General features: G+C 47.4%; 1 protein-coding gene and 1 pseudogene across 1 annotated transcript; one reads left to right on the top strand and one right to left on the bottom strand.

The window, feature by feature from the left end:
* Positions 1-11,626: 11,626 nt before the first annotated feature.
* On the bottom strand, positions 11,627-13,502 carry LOC123129398 (serine/threonine-protein phosphatase 7 long form homolog). The gene is made up of 4 exons (XM_044549580.1): positions 13,447-13,502; positions 13,145-13,365; positions 12,759-13,068; positions 11,627-11,782 (listed from the first exon to the last, which is right to left on the bottom strand). The coding sequence occupies exons 1-4, from the start codon at positions 13,492-13,494 to the stop codon at positions 11,627-11,629; spliced, it is 735 nt and encodes a 244-aa protein (XP_044405515.1). The 5' UTR covers positions 13,495-13,502.
* A 2,266-nt stretch (positions 13,503-15,768) lies between these two features.
* Positions 15,769-18,897, top strand: LOC123130203 (MEIOTIC F-BOX protein MOF-like; annotated as a pseudogene).
* The last annotated feature ends 1,174 nt before the right edge of the window (positions 18,898-20,071 follow it).

The raw sequence follows: 20,071 nt of genomic DNA, 5'->3' as shown, positions 1-20,071 counted from the left end.
CCCCCCCTAGGAGATCCCATCTCCTAGGGCCGAAGCACCCCCTAGGGGGCCTATATAAAGGGGGAGGGAGGGGGCAGCTGCACCCTTGAGTCTTGGCGCCTCCCTCTCCCCTGCAACACCTCTCCCTCTCGTAGTAGAACGGCAAAGCCCTGCTGCGGTGACCCCTGCATTCACCACCACGCCGTCGTGCTGCTGGATCTTCAGCAACCTCTCCTTCCCCCTTGTTGGATCAAGAAGGAGGAGACGTCATGCTGACCATACGTGTGTTGAACGCGGAGGTGCCGTCCGTTCGGCGCTAGGATCTCCGGTGATTTGGATCACGTCGAGTACGACTTCCTCATCCCCGTTCTTTGAACGCTTCCGCGCGTGATCTACAAAGGTATGTAGATGCAATCCGATCACTCGTTGCTAGATGAACTCATTGATGGATCTTGGTGAAACCGTAGGAAAATTTTTATTTTCTGCAATGTTCCCCAACATGAAGGTCCCTTTATAGCAACCCATGTGGTTTTGGGGTACTGCTCAGGTTTCCAGTAAGAGCCATCAGCATTCATTTTCCTTTCGAACCCAACACCCTCTTTCCTAGGGTTTCGGTTCAGGATCTGCCTTTTGAGGACATCACATAGTGTCTGATGCCCTTTGAGGCTTTTAAACATCCCTGTTTCAAGCAATGTCTTCAACCTAGCATTCTCATCAGCAATAGCAGTGGCATCCTCAGCAGAGGGGTTAGTTGGCACATCAGCAGTTGAAGATATTGCAATAGTAGTGGCAGTAGAACAACCAACAACATAAGTAGCGTTGTCACGCTCAATACATTTAAGACATGGTGGTTCAAATCCTTCCTGAGTGGAACTGATCTGTTTGGCGCGAAGTGACTCATTTTCCTTTTTAAGATCTTCATGAGCCGCTCTCAATTTCTCAAGATCTTGCTTCCTTTGAAGATAATCATAGGAAAGTTTTTCATGAGTTGTTGAGAGCGTTTCATGACGACTTTCAAGTTCCTCATACTTAACGTGAAGATTTTTTATGTCTTCAATTAAGGATTGAGATTGAGTCATTTCAGCGTCTAACAGGTCATCGCTTTTGTCTAACAGTTTTTTAATGTGTTCCATAGCTTTCTGTTGTTCAGTTGCAATTTTAGCAAGTGTTTTGTAGCTGGGTTTGGAACCACAATTAGAGTCATCTTCACTGGAAGTTTGATAGTGAGTAGTGCGTGTGTTTACCTTGGCACTACGTGCCATGAAGCAGTAGGTAGGAGCGGAGTAGTCCTTGTCATTTGCATCGGTGTCGGTGACGGAGTCATTGTCTTCAATGTTGAAGATGGACTTGGCAACGTATGCCGTAGCCAGACTCGCAACGCCAGAATCGGACTCCTCCTCAGACTCCACCTCCGCCTCCTCAGAAGCGGACTCCTCCTCTGAATCCATTTCCTTGCCAACAAACGCACGTGCCTTGCCAGATGAGCTCTTCTTGTGTGATGAAGACTTTCAGGAGGACTTGGAAGAAGACTTTGAGTATTTCTTCTTCTTCTTATCGTCAGAATCATACTCCTTGCTCTTCTTTTTCTTCTTGTTCTCATTGTCCCAGTGCGGACACTCAGAGATGTAGTGGCCAGGTTTCTTGCACTTGTGGCATGTTCTCTTCTTGTAGTCATGAGTAGAATCTTCATCATTCCTTGAGCTTGATCGTGAGGACTTTCTGAAGTCTTTCTTCTTGGTGAATTTTTGGAACTTCTTCACAAGCATAGCAAGCTCCTTTCCAATGTCTTCAGGATCATCAGAACTACTATCAGACTCTTCTTCAGATGAGGAGACGGCTTTTGCCTTCAAGGCACGAGTTCGCCCATAGTTGGGACCGTAGATGTCTCTTTTCTTAGAAAGCTGAAACTCGTGTGTGTTCAGCCTCTTAAGTATGTCGGATGAATCAAGTGTTTTGAAGTCAGGATGTTCTTGAATCATCAGGGCTAGGGTATCAAACGAGCTGTCAAGTGATCTCAGGAGTGTCTTGACAACTTCATGCTTGGTGATCTCAGTGGCGCCGAGGGCTTGAAGCTCATTTGTGATGTCAGTGAGTCGATCAAACGTGAGCTGAACATTCTCATTGTCATTTCTCTTGAAGCGGTTGAAGAGATTGCGAAGGACACTGATTCTCTGATCTCTCTGGGTTGAGACGCCTTCGTTGACTTTGGAGAGCCAGTCCCAGACTAGCTTAGATGTTTCCAAAGCACTCACATGGCCATACTGTCCTGTGGTCAGATGACCACAGATGATGTTCTTGGCAGTGGAGTCCAGTTGAACGAACTTCTTGACATCAGCAGCGGTGACACCTTCACCAGCCTTGGGAACGCCATTCTTGACGGCATACCATAGGTCGACATCAATGGCTTCAAGATGCATGCGCATCTTACTCTTCCAGTAGGGATATTCAGTTCCATCGAAGACTGGGCACGCAGCGGAGACTTTGATTATCCCTGCAGTCGACATAGCTAAAACTCCAGGTGGTTAAACCGAATCACACAGAACAAGGGAGTATCTTGCTCTGATACCAATTGAAAGTGCTAGTGATCGACTAGAGGGGGGTGAATAGGAAATTTTTATGGAAGTCTTCAAAACATGGAAGTTTCGAAGACAAACGATAGAAATAAACCTATTACCATGCAGCGGAAGGTAGACTACACTAGGCGAACCATAGTCAAGTATTCAATGAAGTGAAAACACAATGACTAATAGCAGCTAGGCAGTAAAGATCAGGTAGGAAGATATAGTGAAGCCAATCAGAACAAGCAGTCACTCAATGAAGACAAAAGATAATGCAATCATGCAATGACTTCACCAGGGCCAACAGTAAGTAAAGGAATGGGAAGGATGAAACCAGTGACTCGTTGAAGACAATGATTTGTTGGACCAGTTCCAGTTGCTATGACAACTGTACGTCTGGTTAGGGAGGCTGAGATTCAACTCAGAAGACCGCGTCTTCACCTTATTCCCCTTGAGCTAAGGACACCCAGTCCTTGCCCAATCACTCTGGTAAGTCTTCAAGGTAGACTTCCAAACCTTCACAGACTTCGTTCACCGGCGATCCACAATGACTCTTGGATGCTCAGAACACGACGCCTAACCGGCTGGAGGATTCACAGTCCTCAAGTGTAATAAGTCTTCAGATCACACAGACAGGAAGACTTGAGTGATGCCTAACTCTCTTTGGCTCTGGGTGGTTAGGGCTTTATCCTCGCAAGGAATTCTCTCTCAAAGGCTTCGAGGTGGGTTGCTCTCAAACGACAAAATTCGTACACTAACTCTGAGCAGCCAACCGTTTATGCTTGTAGGGGGTGGGCTATTTATAGCCACTAGGCAACCCGACCTGATTTGTCCGAAATGACCCTCGGTCACTAAGGAACTGACACGTGTTCCAATGGTCAGATTTGAAACACACACGGCAACTTTACTTGGGCTACAAGCAAAGCTGACTTATCCAGCTCTGGACAAGATTTGCTCTCATAGTCTTCCCTCGAAGACATAGGATTTTGGTTAAGCATCACTTCAGTCATTCTGACTGGTTCTCTTGGACCCCACTTAACAGTACGGTGGTTCCTATGACTCAACAAAGAAGAAAAAGAACGACGAAACAACTAAGTCTTCGCGCTCCATAGTCTTCATGCGATGTATTCTCTTGTCATAGACTTCAATGTGAATGTCTTCACATACCACCTTTGACTTCAATGTCTTCATACATTTTTAGGGGTCATCTCTGGTAGGAAAACTGAATCAATGAGGGACTTTTACCTGTGTTATCCTTCAATTCTCACAAACACATTAGTCCCTCAACCAAGTTTGTCGTCAATACTTCAAAACCAACTAGGGGTGGCACTAGATGCACTTACAAGTAGGACTCCCCCCTTGGGCGCGCCTAGGAGGCTGGCCCTCTCCCCCTCCTCCACTCCTTTATATACGAGGGGAGGGGGCACTCCATAGACACACAAGTTGATCATTGATCTCTTAGCCGTGTGCGGTGCCCCCCTCCACCATAATCCACCTCGATCATATCATAGCAGTGCTTAGGCGAAGCCCTGTTCCGGTAGCATCATCATCACCGTCATCACGTCGTCCTACTGACGAAGCTCTCCCTTGACACTATGCGGGATCGTGAGTTCGTGGGACGTCATCAAGCTGAACGTGTGCAGATCACGGAGGTGCCGTACTTTCGGTACTAGGATCAGTCGATCGTGAAGACATACGACTACATCAACCGCGTTGTCATAACGCTTCCGCTTACGGTCTACGAGGGTATGTAGACAATATTCTCCCCTCTCGCTGCTATGCATCACCATGATCTTGCGTGTGCGTAGGATTTTTTTAAAAATTACTGTGTTCCCCAACAATTGCTACCCGAATTTGAGCGTGAGAGTAGTAGATCAAGGGTGATGTACTATTATAGCAAGATTAATAATATATCCGGCTGTCAGCTCTATCTTTGTGTCAGCTCACTTATAGCCAGGATAAAAGCTCATTCATATAATAGTTTCTAGCTCTATAAAATAGGTAGTTAATACTTCACCCCACCTTCTTCTCTCATATGTGTGTTGAAGCTTGTGTTGTAGCTAGCTACTAGTTACATCCCACCCCTCTTCTCTCTCCTCCACATCATCATAAATTCGAGGTGGCAATCCTTATAGCCCGCTTATGTCACCATATTATACTTGCTCTTAGATTGCTAACACGCAAGTGAAGAAGGTGTTGGTCCACTGATAGGTTTTCCCGTGCAATCTTGCTAAGTCTCAGTTGACTGAAACTTAACAAAGTGTCGGTCGATGATATATCCATGCAATCTTACCTTGAGATTTGTGCAAAATTTTCTTTTTTCTTTTTTCTTTTTCTCTCTTGCATGTTATGTCATTTGATTGAGACTTGGTTAAATCTCAGTCGACTGAGACCTAGCCACATGGCCACACCCTTCCCCATGCCGCTCGCCACCTCGGAAGACAAGGTGCCACTCAAATCAAGATTTTCAAGGGCGTTGGCTCGGGGGACAAGCCGAATCAAATGGGAGGCAATGTCACCAGAGCGACCGGGTCAACTGGCACGCCGGGCAGCCCGGCCCAAGAGGAAGGCCAAGCCCAACCCCCGCGGCAGAAATCACATATTTGACCTAAGGTCCAAATCAAATCACAAACTGACCTCGTTCCGAAAAAATTTCACTCTGCTGACCCTTTTGTGTGGCGCCCGCCAGCTGGGCGCCACACACTACTATGCAGCGCCTCTCTCTTGGGCGTCGCACCTCGTGCCAGCGTGGCAGCCCTGGTCCAGTTGCGGCCCCACAGACAGCACTGCAGCGCCTCAGACTTAGGCGCCACACTTGTAATGTGCAGCGCCTAGCTCTTGGGCGCTGCACAGTCTGTGTTCCACTTAGGCTGGCCCCACCCTCTCTCCCATCCCACCCCCACCCCACACACCCCACCCCACACAAACCCTTAGCCTTGCGCCCCTCCTCTCTTCCCCTCTCCCCCTCTCAAATCCTTCTCAAATCTTGCAAATCCGAAGTATTTGACCGTGGATTTCGAAGCCAACCCCTCCCTTAAGGTAATCTCCTTCGATCCCCTCGTTTTCATCCATAGGAATTGTCACATTTGCTCAAATATTGCTACTTTGGGGAAACCCTAGTTTTGGCTTGGATTTGCAAATTTGTATTGAATCATGTTATGTTTCTTTGCTAATTTGGGTTGGTTAGGCTTTCATAGTATGCTAGGGTTAGGGTTATGTGTGTTTGATGTTGGTGTTAGGGTTATGCTATGGTTAGGGTTGTGGTTATTGTTAAGTGGGGGTTAGGGTTATTAATTCATATATATGTTATGGCATATGTATTTTGTGCAAATATTTTTTGTTAAGTACTTACTTGATATATGTGTGTTTTTATTATTGTAGGGATGGGGAGAACATGTGTTTATGTTCATCATGTGGATAAAGAGGCCTTTTTGAAAGGCAATGTTGAGCCGGACCCGGATGAGCTTGACATGGTGTTTGAGAGTAGTCCAAGCTATGCGGAGCTCTTGGACCAAGTGAGGAAGGATTTGAATTGGATGGACCCAAGTGACGTTGTTGAGTTCGAGGGAAGGCATAATGTTGGTTTTGGAATGCACATCCGTTGGAAGACAATGCGTGTGAACTCCGAGCAACGTTGGGTTGCATACAAGGAGACGGTTGCCGAATCTCTAGACAAGGCTCTTGAGTTATTTGCCTCCAAGAAGGTTGAGTCTACTTTGAATTTGGACTTGAACCGGAACCCCTCCCCGTTGGTTGCTAGCACTCCACCACCCATGAACCAAGATCAAATGAGTGAACCTCATTTCACGCAACAAGATTGGCCAACATTGAGCCCGACTCCAAACAACCAAAATGAAGGTTTTGAAGAGGAGAATGATGAGTACGAGGAGGATGACAACGAAGTTGATCTCCATGACAACAATGTGGGTGATCTCGACCAATATCATGTGCAAGAGACAATGGACCAATCCATCCCTTTTTCCCGTGCATATGCATCGGACTCGGATGACGATGGTCCCGATGAAGAAGTTGATGAGGAGGGGTTCACACCGAAGGAGGCCCAAGCATTCAAGAAGGTATTCGGGCGGGATCACAAGACACCATTGTTCAAGGATCTTAGTCTCGCGGATGAAGCCGTTGTGGATGGTGGCAAATGCATATCTCTTGGAGCTAGGCCAAGTTCTCACCGTGATTTGGAAGACGGCAAGAACGGGATATATCCCGGTTGTGAGTTTCAATCCTTCTTGGAATTGAAGATGTGGCTCGACAACTACTCGGTTACGCATTATCGTCCACATAAAGTGGCCAACTCGGACGTCAATGTGCGTTACACGGTCAAATGTGAAGTGCCAAGTTGTCCATGGATTGTGCGTGCAAGGCCATGGAAAGGAGGTCCCACTTGGCGCATAGTGAGTTGTCTACCAAATCACATGTGCCGGCACAAGAATGCGGATGGCAAGCTTGTGTACCAACAACACAGACAACTCACGTCCGAGTTCATCGCTTATAGGCTTTCCAACCAAATATCCACACTTCCAACAATGAGCATCAAGAGTGTCATTGACCTTGTGAAAGCCATCTTTCATTACAAGGTGAAGTACGGCAAGGCATGGAAGGCAAAGCAAGCCGCATTCAAGATGTTGTATGGCAATTGGGAGGAAGCATACAACCGACTCCCTAGGTTGTTGTTAGCTATGGCCACCACAAACCCAGGCATGGTTCACGTGGTTGAGCCTCATGGGCACCAAACATTGATTCACAACGGGAGGACCGTCCGAGTATTTGGCCGTGCATTTTGGGCCTTTGAGCAATGCATGAGGGCTTTTGAGCATTGTCGGCCCGTCATCGCCATTGATGGCACGTTCTTGACCGGACAATACAAGGGCACTTTATTGGTTGCAATAGCAAGTGATGCCAATAACCGGGTGTTGCCTTTGGCTTTCGCTTTGGTTGAGGTGGAGAACAATGATAACTGGGAGTGGTTCTTGCGTCAATTGAGAACAAGGGTATTACCGGCTGAAAGGGAAATTTGTGTCATATCGGATCGCCATCCAGGAATTCTAAATGCGGTGGTGGTTGACATTCCCAGACATAGAAAGTTGCACCATCGATGGTGCATGAGGCACTTTTGTGCAAACTTCTATAGGGCATGTGGTATCAAGGAGTTGGCCGATGATCTTCAAGATTGTTGTCTCGCTTTCACCAACAAGCGGTTTGCCACATTGTTCAATGCATTGCTCAGACACAAGAAACTTGACCCCGGTGGTCATGAATTTCTCAGTAAGAACATTGTCGAAAGGAACATGTGGGCAAGTGCTTTCGATGAAGATGGCCGGAGGTACGGTCAAATGACAAGCAATATGGCAGAATGCTTCAATAAGGTGCTCAAGGGTGTACGTGCATTACCCGTGACGGCAATAGTTCAATACACATTTGACAAGATGAATGGATACTTTTTGAAGTATTCAATGGAGACGGATAAGCAGATTGCTGGTGAGAACAAGGATAAGCACAAGTACTATTTCCCACCAAAGGTTGAAGAATGGTTGGACTTTCAATCACGAAAGGCAGACTCCCAAGAAGCTGTACTATATGACGACAACGAGTGGAAGTATGAGGTGAAAGAGCCTGGAGGAACCACAAATGATGGCCACCAACACGGAGGCCGCGCTTTCAAGGTCTCCCTAACACGGTGTGATTGCAGCTGCATGAGGCCATCGTTGCTTCATCTCCCATGCTCGCACTTGTTAAATGCAGCCCGTGTTAGGAATGTGGACGTCAATCACCCTCTTACCATGAGGGAGTCCGAGTTCTCAATCATGACGGTAAAGAATACATGGGCTCCCCGGTTTCAGCCATACTTGGACCAATCACAATGGCCGGAGTATCATGGAGTTCAACTATGGCCGGACCCGGAATTGAAGGTCGTTAGACGGGGAAGACGTAAGACAAAGCGTCTTAGGGCTGACATGGACGGATGGGGCCGTGGTGGCGGTGGAGAATACGGCACTGGCCAATTCCAAGAGCCTCGTGAGCAATCCCATTGTGAGGATTGCAGTCATGGGGGACACAACACAAGAACTTGTCCCAAATCAAGAAAAAGATCAAAGAAAAATGATGCAAGCACAAGCCAAGCAAATGATAGCCAACCAAGTCAACCAAGGAGTAGCCAACCAAGTCAAACAAGCCAACAAGGCACTAGGCAACAAAGAGGTCGTGGTGGTGGTAGAGGCCGTGGTGGTGGTAGAGGCCATGGTGATGGCCTAGGTCGTGGGGATGGTCTTGGCCATGGTGAAGGCCTAGACCGTGGTGATGGTCTAGGCCGTGGTGGTGGTGGTAGAGGTCGTGGTGAAGACCTAGGCTGTGGTGATGGTCTTGGCCGTGGTGATGGTCTTGGCCGTGGTGAAGGCCTAGGTCGTGGTGATGGTCTTGGCCGTGGTGGTGGCAGAGGCCGTGGTGGTGGTCTAGTCCATGGTGGCGGTAGAGGCCATGGTGGCGGTAGAGGCCGTGGTGGTGGTCTAGGCCGTGGTGGTGGTAGAGGCAGTGGTGGTGATCTTGGCCTTGGCGGCGGCCGTGGTGGAGGAATGTTCACTTGGCTCAATGGACCATTGTCGTATGTGACTTACTATGATCTTGTTCTTTTGGCTCAATGCTTGTGTTGTCATTTTGCATTGTGTGACTAACTATTATATTGACATTTTCATAGGTATGGAAACAATGAAGGGGGTGGAGGACACGGAGGCGAAAGGTGAGCTCCCTTGGTGGTCGGAGGAGGGAGAAGAAGAAGAAGAAGAAGAAGAAGAAGAAGAAGAAGAAGAAGAAGAAGAAGAAGAAGAAGAAGAAGAAGAAGAAGAAGAAGAAGAAGAAGAAGAAGAAGAAGAAGAAGAAGAAGAAGAGAGGAAGAAGAAGGGACAAGGACCATGACATTTTCTATGAACCAAAATGTGTGCTACTATGTGATATGAGACGTAAATGACTATGTCTTTTTGGCTAAATGTTTGTGTATGACTATGTGATTGGACAACTCTATTGCTATGTGTGTATGAGTATGTGATTTGGACTACTGCATGTGATTTGGATATGATTATGTGCCATCTATGTGAATCACAAAACATAAAAATCACTTTGTATATGAAAACAGCAGATAGTGCAGCGCCTAAGGCCGAGGCGCTGCACATTACAGTGCAGCGCCCCTCCCTTAGGCGCTGCAGACTGACTTAGCAAATTTTTGGGTGCAAAAGCTCCTGGAACGCCTCTCCCTTAGGCGCTGCACTGCTGGACATCCCAGTCCAGGGTGTGCAGCGCCTCTCCCTTAGGCGCTGCACTGCTGGACATCCCAGTCCAGAGAGCAACAGAAGCGTTCCAGGAGCTTTTGCACCCAAAAATTTGCTAAGTCAGTCTGCAGCGCCTAAGGGAGGGGCGCTGCACTGTAATGTGCAGCGCCTCACGCCTGGGCGCTGCACAGTACAGAGCAGCGCCTATCCCTTGGGCGTTGCACACTCACTTAGCATTTTTTTGGGCAGAAAACATACTGGAAGCTTCTGTTGCTCTCTGGACTGGGATGTCCAGAAGTGCAGCGCCTAAAGAGTAGGCGCTGCACTATGGTGTGTGGCGCCTCTCCCTTAGGCGCTGCACGGCTGGACATCTATTTGCTGCACTCACCCCCTCCCACCCATCCCCACCCCACACACCCCACCCCCACACAAACCCGAAGCTCAGTGCCTCCCCTCTGCCCTCCTCTCTCCCCTCTCAAATCCTCCTCAGATCCGGAGTATTTGACCGTGGATTTCGAAGCCAAACCCTCCCTTAAGGTAATCTCCTCCGTTCCCCTCGTTTTCATCCATAGGAATTGTCACATTTGCTCAAATCTTGCTACTTTGGGGAAACCCTAGTTTTGGCTTGGATTTGCAAATATTTGTTGAATGATGTTAAGTTTCTTTGCTAATTTGGGTTGGTTAGGCTTTCATGGTATGCTAGGGTTAGGGGTATGTGTGTTTGATGTTGGTGTTAGGGTTATGCTATGGTTAGGATTGTGGTTATTGTTAAGTGGGGGTTAGGGTTAACCAAGAATTATCGGTTTTGTAGGCATGGCTTCATCCGGTTCCATGACGAGGCCACCGTGTGCTAACCAAGAAGACATGCCGAACAAGTGGGAGGACGCATCTTTGGACAAGGTGAAGGAGAAAGATGCCAACATCCCGCCATGTTGGTGTGGAGATGTTTGCAAGGTGAAGGTATCCACCGACCGAAATAAATCATGGACGGAAGGGCGGAGATATTTTGTATGCCCGAACTATGCTTATGATCGTGCACTTCCAACTAACGCCTATGACCAACCACCGGTAAGCTCGAGAAGTAAAATGTTACTATCAAATGTGTGTCAACACTAACAAAAATTTTGTATGCAGTCACCGCCTCCTCTATGCAAGTACTTCACGTGGATAGATCTTGAAGTGCCAGAAGATGTCAAAAAGGACCAATACCAAGATTGTCTTAGGCGGCAACGGCGGTTCGAAGAATCGTTTCGAAGAGGCTTGGAGGAAGAGCGTCGTCAGAAGGAGAGGATGGAGCGGAAGAAACGAGAGGAGGAGAGGGCACGCCAAGCGAAACTTGCTCGTGAGGAGGAGAGGGCAAGAAAGCTTGCAAAGGCTCGCGAGGCGCAAGAGGAGGACTCGGCCCGTGACAAGAAGGGGAAATGGCCTCGCTCTACTCAGTAGGGACTTCGCTTCGGTGCACTCGTCGTGAACTTGTGAGGGCATGTGAGATGTTGGTGAACTATTTTCTAGGGCAAGCTGCCATTTGTCATTTGTAATGAATGTGTCGTGAACCATGTCGTAGTTCAAATTGTCTTAAGTTATGAACTCGTCGGCATAAAATTTTTGTTTGTTCAAATTTTTGTGATGATGCAGTCATTGTAAGTATTATGATGTTTCGGTGAAATGAATGTGCTGTCAACTCTGTTTTTGCAGTAAACAACCGTGCAACGCCCAGAACAAAGGCGCTGCACTATAACTTGGTAATTTTCGTGGACCGTCAGTGCTCAAAGCCTTCTGTGGCCCTATGGGCAGCCATGGCCAGTTAAGCAGTGCCTATGGGACGGGCGCTGCACTGTGAGGTGCAGCGCCTAGGCTTTGGGCGCTGCATAGTATAGTGCAGCGCCTGACTGTCAGGCGCTGCAGTGCTGTTAACTGCCAAACTGCAGAAACAGATTCCATTTTGGCAAATACAAATACTGAACAATTCAACTGAACAAAGACAACATCATTTAGGACAAATACTGAACAAAGACAACTAATAATTTGAACATCACATCTTTTAGGACAACACAAATACCACAATAGTAAGAGTTCACCAACATATAACATAACCCAACAAGTTCATCAACCTAACGAAACGGCTACAAGAGAGCACTTCCATAGTAACAAACACTAATGCCTTCCGCGCGTGTTCCTGGTGCCACGCCTGCAGGCAATCTTCTTCTTCCTGGATGGACGAGCCTCCTCTTCCTGCACTTCCTCCTCCGCCTCCGCCTCCGCCTCATGATCCAAGCTAGCCATCCGCGAGGTCCCTACGACCACCTTTGGGTTGCCTCTGTTGTCAAAGTTGTTGGGCGTGTACCGGCGTCTGGGCTGCCTAGGCTTGAACACATATGGGGACCGAAGTTGAGCGTCCTCCAAAGTCATGTCATCATCAAGCTCATCGCCCTATCACACAATCAAACAATATGGTGAAGAACGACGTCGTAATCAAGTGAGAATCACATCTAAAGGATCAGTCATACCTCTTGGGTGACCGCACCCTCATCATCCTGATAAGCATATGAGGAACTCACATCGTCCCTCTGATGGTGAGATGAGGGGTCTGATGGTGTACCAGACCTAGAGGCAGATGGTTCATCAATTTCGGGATCACGGCAACCGAGAAGATTCGATAACCGCCTTAACTTCCTGGCCTGACGCTGTAACATGAACAAGTGTGGAAGATATGAAACTCCGCAACATAGACTACCTCTCATAGTGAATGCGATTTGTACCTTGAGGAATGCTCGTAGTGGACCATCATCATTGCCTTTTCCAACCGGTGTTTCCTCCAGAATAGACTGGCTCTCATCAGCTGCTTTCTTGATCTCGGTGCGCTGCGGATGAGAAAGAATGAACACGTTAGCCATTCAAACATGTGTAATACGGCCAACGGGAAAGTAAAGAAGAAACACTTTACCACATAGTTAATCACCGGAACAGCAGGGACTCCGTGCCCTACCCTGACATCTCTGTTGTACTTCCCCTTTGATAGATCCTCAAAGTTTACGGGTTCTTCAAGAATATCCTCATTATATGCCGGCGGGCATATCTCAACTCGAGTATTTTCAAGAAGCCATCGTATGTAGTTATCAAAAGCAAGTGGACTATGCTCACGAAGCTTGGCGCGTGCACTGCTACGAGCTTCCTCCACACAAAGCTGGAAGCGGGTAACATACGAAGCATGATGCTTGTCCCAGTCCTTTATCTTCCGCTGCCTTCTCCTGTCCAACCTGCATGGTACAAAACCAAACATTAGCAAAATCAAGGAGTGACGATGCTTAGTCAATACGGTTCATGCTGTCTTACCTATGAAGTGCTTTGTCCGTATCCACCCATTCCGGCGGGTGAGGCTGGAACAGACCAAACTGACGACACACGCGATGTGGCAAATGAAACTCAACAGCCCAGTTGCATATCAGTGGGCACCGCATACGCCAGAGATCCCTATCCCGCAAGCACATCGGGTTGATGGTAAACTCCGGGGTGTACCCAAGTCTGTCATCGGCGCCATATGGCTGCCATTCCACCTATGAAATAGGGCAACAATGCAAAATTGGTGAATTTTTTCAGGCAAACATGAGAAATGACTGAAGTAATGACCTCGTTACCTGCTCAGGCGTAATCGTGTCCAACTCGGCAACGTACTTCTGGTACATGAGATTGACATCGTTCGTCATCTCGGAAACCACATCCCACTTGTAAGCCCAAGTGGGGCGCCGTAATTCGTCATCTTCATCTTCATACCAAGGATTAAACCTGACGCTCTTCGGGCGTCCAACAGGCAGACGCTCCCAGCTCCATACAGAAAGTAGAAGCATATTACCACCTATTCCTGCACTATATGTGATCCTACAACACGCATCGTCCAGCTGCATATGAAAGAAAAACAATGTTAACTTGACAGCAAGCTTGCATTGCTAATGAAGAAATGATTTGATCACAAAACAGACCAACTACCTGTCGGTACAAGTAGGCAAGAGTCGCTGAACCCCAGCTCCATTTGCTATCGAAGATGGTCAACGCCTTCAGCCACATCCATGGAGCGTTCTTGCCAGTGGAGTCAGGAAACAAAGTCCTCGACACAACATACCACATGTAGACACGAGCATGTGTCTGGATCACGTCATCAGTGGCATCCGGAGGGCACGTCGCAAAGTGAGTTTGAATCCACATGAAAGCAGCTTCGGATGCTTTCCTTTCCTTCTTCTTCTTCTCTTCTCCCTCCTCTACATCAGCCTCAGCCTCGGTAGGAGCCATACCGATAAGAGCAATCATCTGCTCGCGCCACCCATCAGAATCGATGCTCATACAGAGAGGCATCCCGTCGATAGCAAGACCGGTGATCAACGAGACATCCTCGAGTGTCACGGTCATCTCCCCGGTCCGAAGATGGAAACTATGCGTCTCCGGCCTCCACCGATCAGCAAGAGCGGACACCAGTGGAGCGTTCAGATTCCGCGTGGACCGGCTGACCAACTGAATCCACGGGAGTAGTCCTGCCTGCTTGATGTACGGTGTGTACCGCTCATCGTAAGGCATGGCAGGACCAGAGACCCCGTGATACCGAATCTTCAAAGGTTCAAGCTTCTGCAAAAAACAAGTAATGACAAATCTTAGGGCATGTAAATTTCAACTTAAGGCAAAATATTTAGATTACTTGTTATTACCATCTCCTTCTCGCGCATCATGTAGGCCCGGTGTTTCGTGTCGTAGACATCGTCGAGAAGCCAAATCATCCTTACAAAGTTCAAACAATAAACATATATGAGTTCATCTTCATCTCAAATATCGGTATACACTAAACATCTAATATGTGTTCAATTACAAGAATCTCAACATCTCCTTCTCACACAATGAATATGTCATATGTGTTCAAATAAACTCAACATCTAATATTTCAAATAAAATCAACATCTAATATATATTAAAAAACAGATCATATATCTCTACAAAACTCAACATCTCATTGTTATCTAAATAAATAGGCATCTCATATATATATATATATATATATATATATATATATATATATATATATTGTGAACTAAGCAACAACACTACGGTACTACCACTATGACTACACATCCTAAATCAAGCAAATCAAGGGTTCCATCAAATCTTGGACAAATCTCTAAAATGGCAACAAATTTACGGAGGAAAAGAAAGGGAACGGAGGAGTTTACCTAGTAGGATGTATTGGAGATCGAATCCACGGATCAAATCTTTAGATCTGAGAGGGATGGGGGGGGGATTCGATGGGGGTGCCGCCGCTGCTCTCTGTCCAGAGAGCGGAGAGGGGGAAGAACTGCCTGGCCGGGCTGGGCCGATGCGCTTTAACTCACTGTGCAGCGCCTAAGAGCTAGGCGCTGCACATTACAAGTGTGGCGCCTAAGTCTGAGGCGCTGCAGTGCTGTCTGTGGGACCGCAACTGGATCAGGTCTGCCATGCTGGCACGAGGTGCGACGCCCAAGAGAGAGGCGCTGCATAGTAGTGTGTGGCGCCCAGTTGTCGGGCGCCACACAAAAGGGTCAGCAGAGTGAAATTTTTTTAAAACGAGGTCAGTTTGTGATTTGATTTGGACCTCAGGTCAAATATGTGATTTCTGCCAACCCCCGCTTCCGTGGAGAATTCAGTGAGGTGGCTACTTGGGCGTGTGTGCGAGTTCCTCTTCCACCTCCTGGCTCTGCTCCCCAATCCCCATTCTTGCTGAAACCCTAGCTACTCCAATTTGTATCCTGGATGGATCTGGTGTTCTGGAGTTGAGAATCGAGTGCTAGTTACCTAGGACCATATCATCCGCCCATCTTCCGGCTCTCGCGGCGGCGACTTACCGGCCAGGTGAGGCGAGTCCGCCGGAAGGCATCCATCTGCCCATCTCATCCCATTCGCTCCACCCTCGCGCCGTCTGATCCTTTCTTGTCTTGCAGCGCCGACGACGCATGGCTCCCAGGAAGAAGCGCAAGAGTGCGCCGCCGGAGACGGTGAGCACCACCGTCCACGACCTCCCCGACAGTCTCCTACAGTACGTGCTCTCCTTCCTCCCAGCGCAGGCGGCTGTTCGGACGTGCGTGCTCGCCCGGCGCTGGCGCCACCTTTGGAGGTCCACCACAGGCCTGCGCATCGTAGGCCTTGATGACGATGAGGAGAATGTCCCAGTCCAAGACCTCCGGAAATTCGTGGAACATCTGCTGATGCTGCGCGAGCGCACCGACCTAGAAAGTGTTGAGATGAAATTCTACAGTTGCTCTGAAGGCGAAATGCCCTATGTGAATCTATGGATCCGTTTTGCTGTGATTTGCAAAGTTCGGGTGCTCACCCTTCATATCCTTGAGGATGATTACCTCCCCCTAGACGACCTGCCTCTTGTGTCTCTGCACCTGAAAACATTGGACCTTTATGGTCTAATCCTAGAAAAGAGCTTTCTTGATTTTGCTAGCTGTCCAGCATTGGAGAATCTGAAGATGAATGATTGCAAAATCAATGGTTGGAAGATATCGTCCCTTTCCCTAAAGCATTTGAGCATCACTAGTTGCTTCTGTGACCCAGATTCCCGGCTCAGGATTTCCACTCCAGGCCTTGTCTCTTTGAAACTAGATTGCTTTGTGGGTAAAACCCCTTTTCTTGAAAACATGCCGTTGCTATAGACTGCATGTGTGAATCTTGGCAAAGGCTGCAAAGATGTCTGTTTGAATTATAACTCTGGTGTCTTCTGTGGAGCTAATAAGAACGGATGTGGGAATTGTCTATCAAAAAACGATGGCCGCAGCAATTCAGTGCTTCTGGGTGGGATGTCAAGTGCTAAACATCTTGAACTGATATCTGAATTAGGAAAGGTGTGACACTCATCTTTAACTCTTTCATTTGTGTTATCGCTTTTTGTGTTCCATTATCTACATTGTTTTTAGAGAATCAGAGATAAACAGATTGCATATGCATCACAAACAGATTGTGGGTCTTAGATCAGCATCTTGCATTTTTAGTAAGGTTACTTGATTTAATTACTTATTTTATTTTTCTTTCCAGTTCATTTTCACAAGAGATTTGAATTGCCGCCCTACATTTAGTAAGTTAAAGACTTTATTGCTCAATGAGTACTGGTGCGAGGCTCCTGACCTGGGTCCACTAGCTTGCATTCTACAAAATTCACCAGTTCTAGAGAAGCTCACTCTTCAACTTTTCTCCAAGGTATAAATCTTCTAAATGGACAACTGCTATAGTGTGAAACGTTATTATCGGCTATCTATATTGGTTCAATGTTTTTCCTTACCATAGGGACCAGATCATAAAGTGGAAATGAAAGGAAGGTACAGTCCAATGGAGGGTCCGTCTGCAATATCAGAGCACCTAAACATGGTTGAAGTCAAGTGTAATGTGGTCGACGAGAAGATTCTCAAAGTCTTGAAGCTCTTGTCTGCATTTAACATACGTAAGCTAACTAATGACTCCTGACATGATCTCTATGTTCTTAAATTAGCTTTCATATGTGAGAAAGAAACTAAGAAAGCAGGCTGTAAATAAAAAAACCTGAAGAATTGTGAACAAGGAACAATTTGTAGGGATTCCAAATTGTTTTAAGATACGAAAGGTCTGGACCAAGTCTGGCTAGGCTTAGAAATGAAACCAATATAATCCATTCTGTTGGCAAAGGATATTCAGTATATGTGTTGCCCGAACAGCAATGTAACACAATATGGACTTGTTGATTAGTTCTGCTTTTATTCGGCAATAGCACAAATGTCTGAATTGATTAATTTAGAGTAGTGATGTAGAATACACGGATACTCTAGGAAATCAATGTATCCTGATCCCATTCCCTCCCGCCCTCCTGAGTCCTGACCTAGACGGCGGCTCAATCTGCGGCGGCGAACTTGGCGGCAAGCTAGGGGCGATCTTGGGAGGATTTGTGCTCCTCATTCCTCACATCCTCTTCTCCGACTCGGTGCCTTCTCCTCTCAACAGCAGGCAGCAGCAACTCACCGGGGGCAGCTCCCGCTCTTCAGTCCTCATCTGACTCACCTCCTCCCTGGCTTCCCCTCCAGCAGGATCCAGGAGCAGCTCGAGGGCATGCTCCCCACCCCCACCCTCAGGATCGAGTAGTAGCTCGCCGGCGGCAAGCCGGTGATGCCTAATCCAGTGCTCTTGCTCCAACCCCCTCCCCCTCTCTCATAGAAATTTCTATCTAATGGGCAGCTACCCTCCCTGCACTACAAACATCTCTGTATTGGTGTTCTTCTGCATAGTATTTCTATGAAATCTACACCTTCACCATGTTTAGGAAAAAAATCAAAACATACAAGTTAAATTGTTGGACATACTTCATATTAAAGAACTATTTATCATTATTTTTTAAAATTAGTCAAACGTAACCCCGTATTGGCACTTTTCCAAGATGACGAATTTACGTATCGGTATTGGCCTGATACCGATACACGTATCCGCATCGGTGCATTTTAGGGAGTGATACAGTATCTTCACATGCTGATATATTCCAAATTGTTCCAGTATCTTCATTTTCATTGTCACAAGTAGCCGTGCATTTCATACTTCTGCGGACACATCAGACTTATCTTTTCATTTGTGTACAGGTTTCGGTTTCTTGTAAGGGTGAGATGATCTGGATTGTCGATGGATTTACCATCTCTTGACTATTCAGAAATGGAAGGTGCAAGTATGTGCTGCTGACAAGGTTTCCGTCGTTTTGGTGTGTGTGCATCTGATGCCAATTCTACCGAACAAAGGAATAGTGCAGAATTCGGATCATGTAACTTGTCAACTCTAGACCATCTAGCTGGACTTTGTTTTATGGTGTCTTGTAATTTCTGTTGCACTTTTGGTTCATGGACTGCAGGTTAGTACGAGCACTCGCTTGGTATGTCTTTTCTGGCTTCGGTGCATAACTTGTTGTGTTATGAATTATTCGCCTGTTTTCTTGTTCCTCCTATTTGATCTCTGCTAACTTTGCTGGTCCAGAGGGGAGGTGGCACCCTTGGACGTTGCGTCTTGGGGAGCACCGTGCCATTCTGCGTCTATTTAGAGCAACTCTAGCAGATGTGCCAAATTCCGACCCGTAAAATCGTTTTACGGTTCGCCCTAAAATGTTTTTGCAGGCACTTAAACCCCAGCACAGAACAAATCTTGCAAACCATGCTCTAAATTTGAAAACTTAAACATAGTTTTGTTCCCGCTACATAGTCTGTCTGGAGCACACCAGAGATCATCAACATAGGTAAACAAAAAACTAGATAAAACTAGCTTGACGTCGGAGACCCGCCACGGGCCCCATGTCACCTCTGTGTCGCCAGAGCTCAATTCAAATTCCATCTCCTTTCGCCTTTTTCCCAAGCGCTTCTTCATTCTTCAGGCTTAAATCCAGAAAGTAGGAAGTTAGTAAGAGCAGAGCAAGCATACCCTGAAATCAACGTGTTCAGATTTGGGATGTTGTAATGCCCGTTGTGCTCTTTCAGAGCAGAAAGCGTTCACGTTTTTCTTTTCTTTTTTTGCGCTGCTGGCAGATGATCTGGGTAGCCATGCCATGAAGACCAATACCTCGCCAACGAGAGGGAAATTCGCATAGACCGCAAAGATCTCCAAGAGGGGATCGCTGAGGGATTCTTTGAAGGACCAGCGGGTGGTACTCGGTCAGGCTAGTGCGGGCGATGGGGATCACAGAGGCGATGTGGATGATGGAGCCGGAACCAAACCACCTGGGGAACCGGCGACGTCCAGCAGCCCCAGTAATCCCAGGCGCGGGAGGTCGATCAACCTCTGCAAATAAGTTAGAACTGATGAATACTTCCATATAGATGTAGCGAAAATTTGTTCGGAAAGAACGATACTACTCCTGTTTGCCTACCTGAGGGTCGCCCTGAAAATATGTACTCCTACAAGATGGTCTTTGGAGCGGCGGTCCGCCGGCGATTCCCACGCTCGCGGCTCCTTCGGCGGCGGCCGGAAGGTGATTCATTGTGAATCCTACACTATACACTACTAGTAAGGGTGCACACACGTATTATTCAGGCTGGACGGAGCAAGCGGGCTTTTCGGCCCGCTCGTGGCCCGTTCCAGACCGGACCGACCGATCGGTCCTAGCCCATTGAAGAAACTGGCCGGTCCGGTCCCTAAATTTCAGCCCGAAATTTACTCGCTCCGGTCCGGTTTTTAACCGGTCGGACCGAAACTGCAGATCGTTCCTCGACGTCTCAGCCGCCGGCGACGCACTGGCCATGCCCCGCC

This window comes from Triticum aestivum, chromosome 6A (assembly GCF_018294505.1).
Source record: "Triticum aestivum cultivar Chinese Spring chromosome 6A, IWGSC CS RefSeq v2.1, whole genome shotgun sequence".
Lineage (NCBI taxonomy): Eukaryota > Viridiplantae > Streptophyta > Magnoliopsida > Poales > Poaceae > Triticum > Triticum aestivum.
Note: the sequence above shows the minus strand (reverse complement) of the source record. Positions and strands in the feature narration are given on the sequence as shown.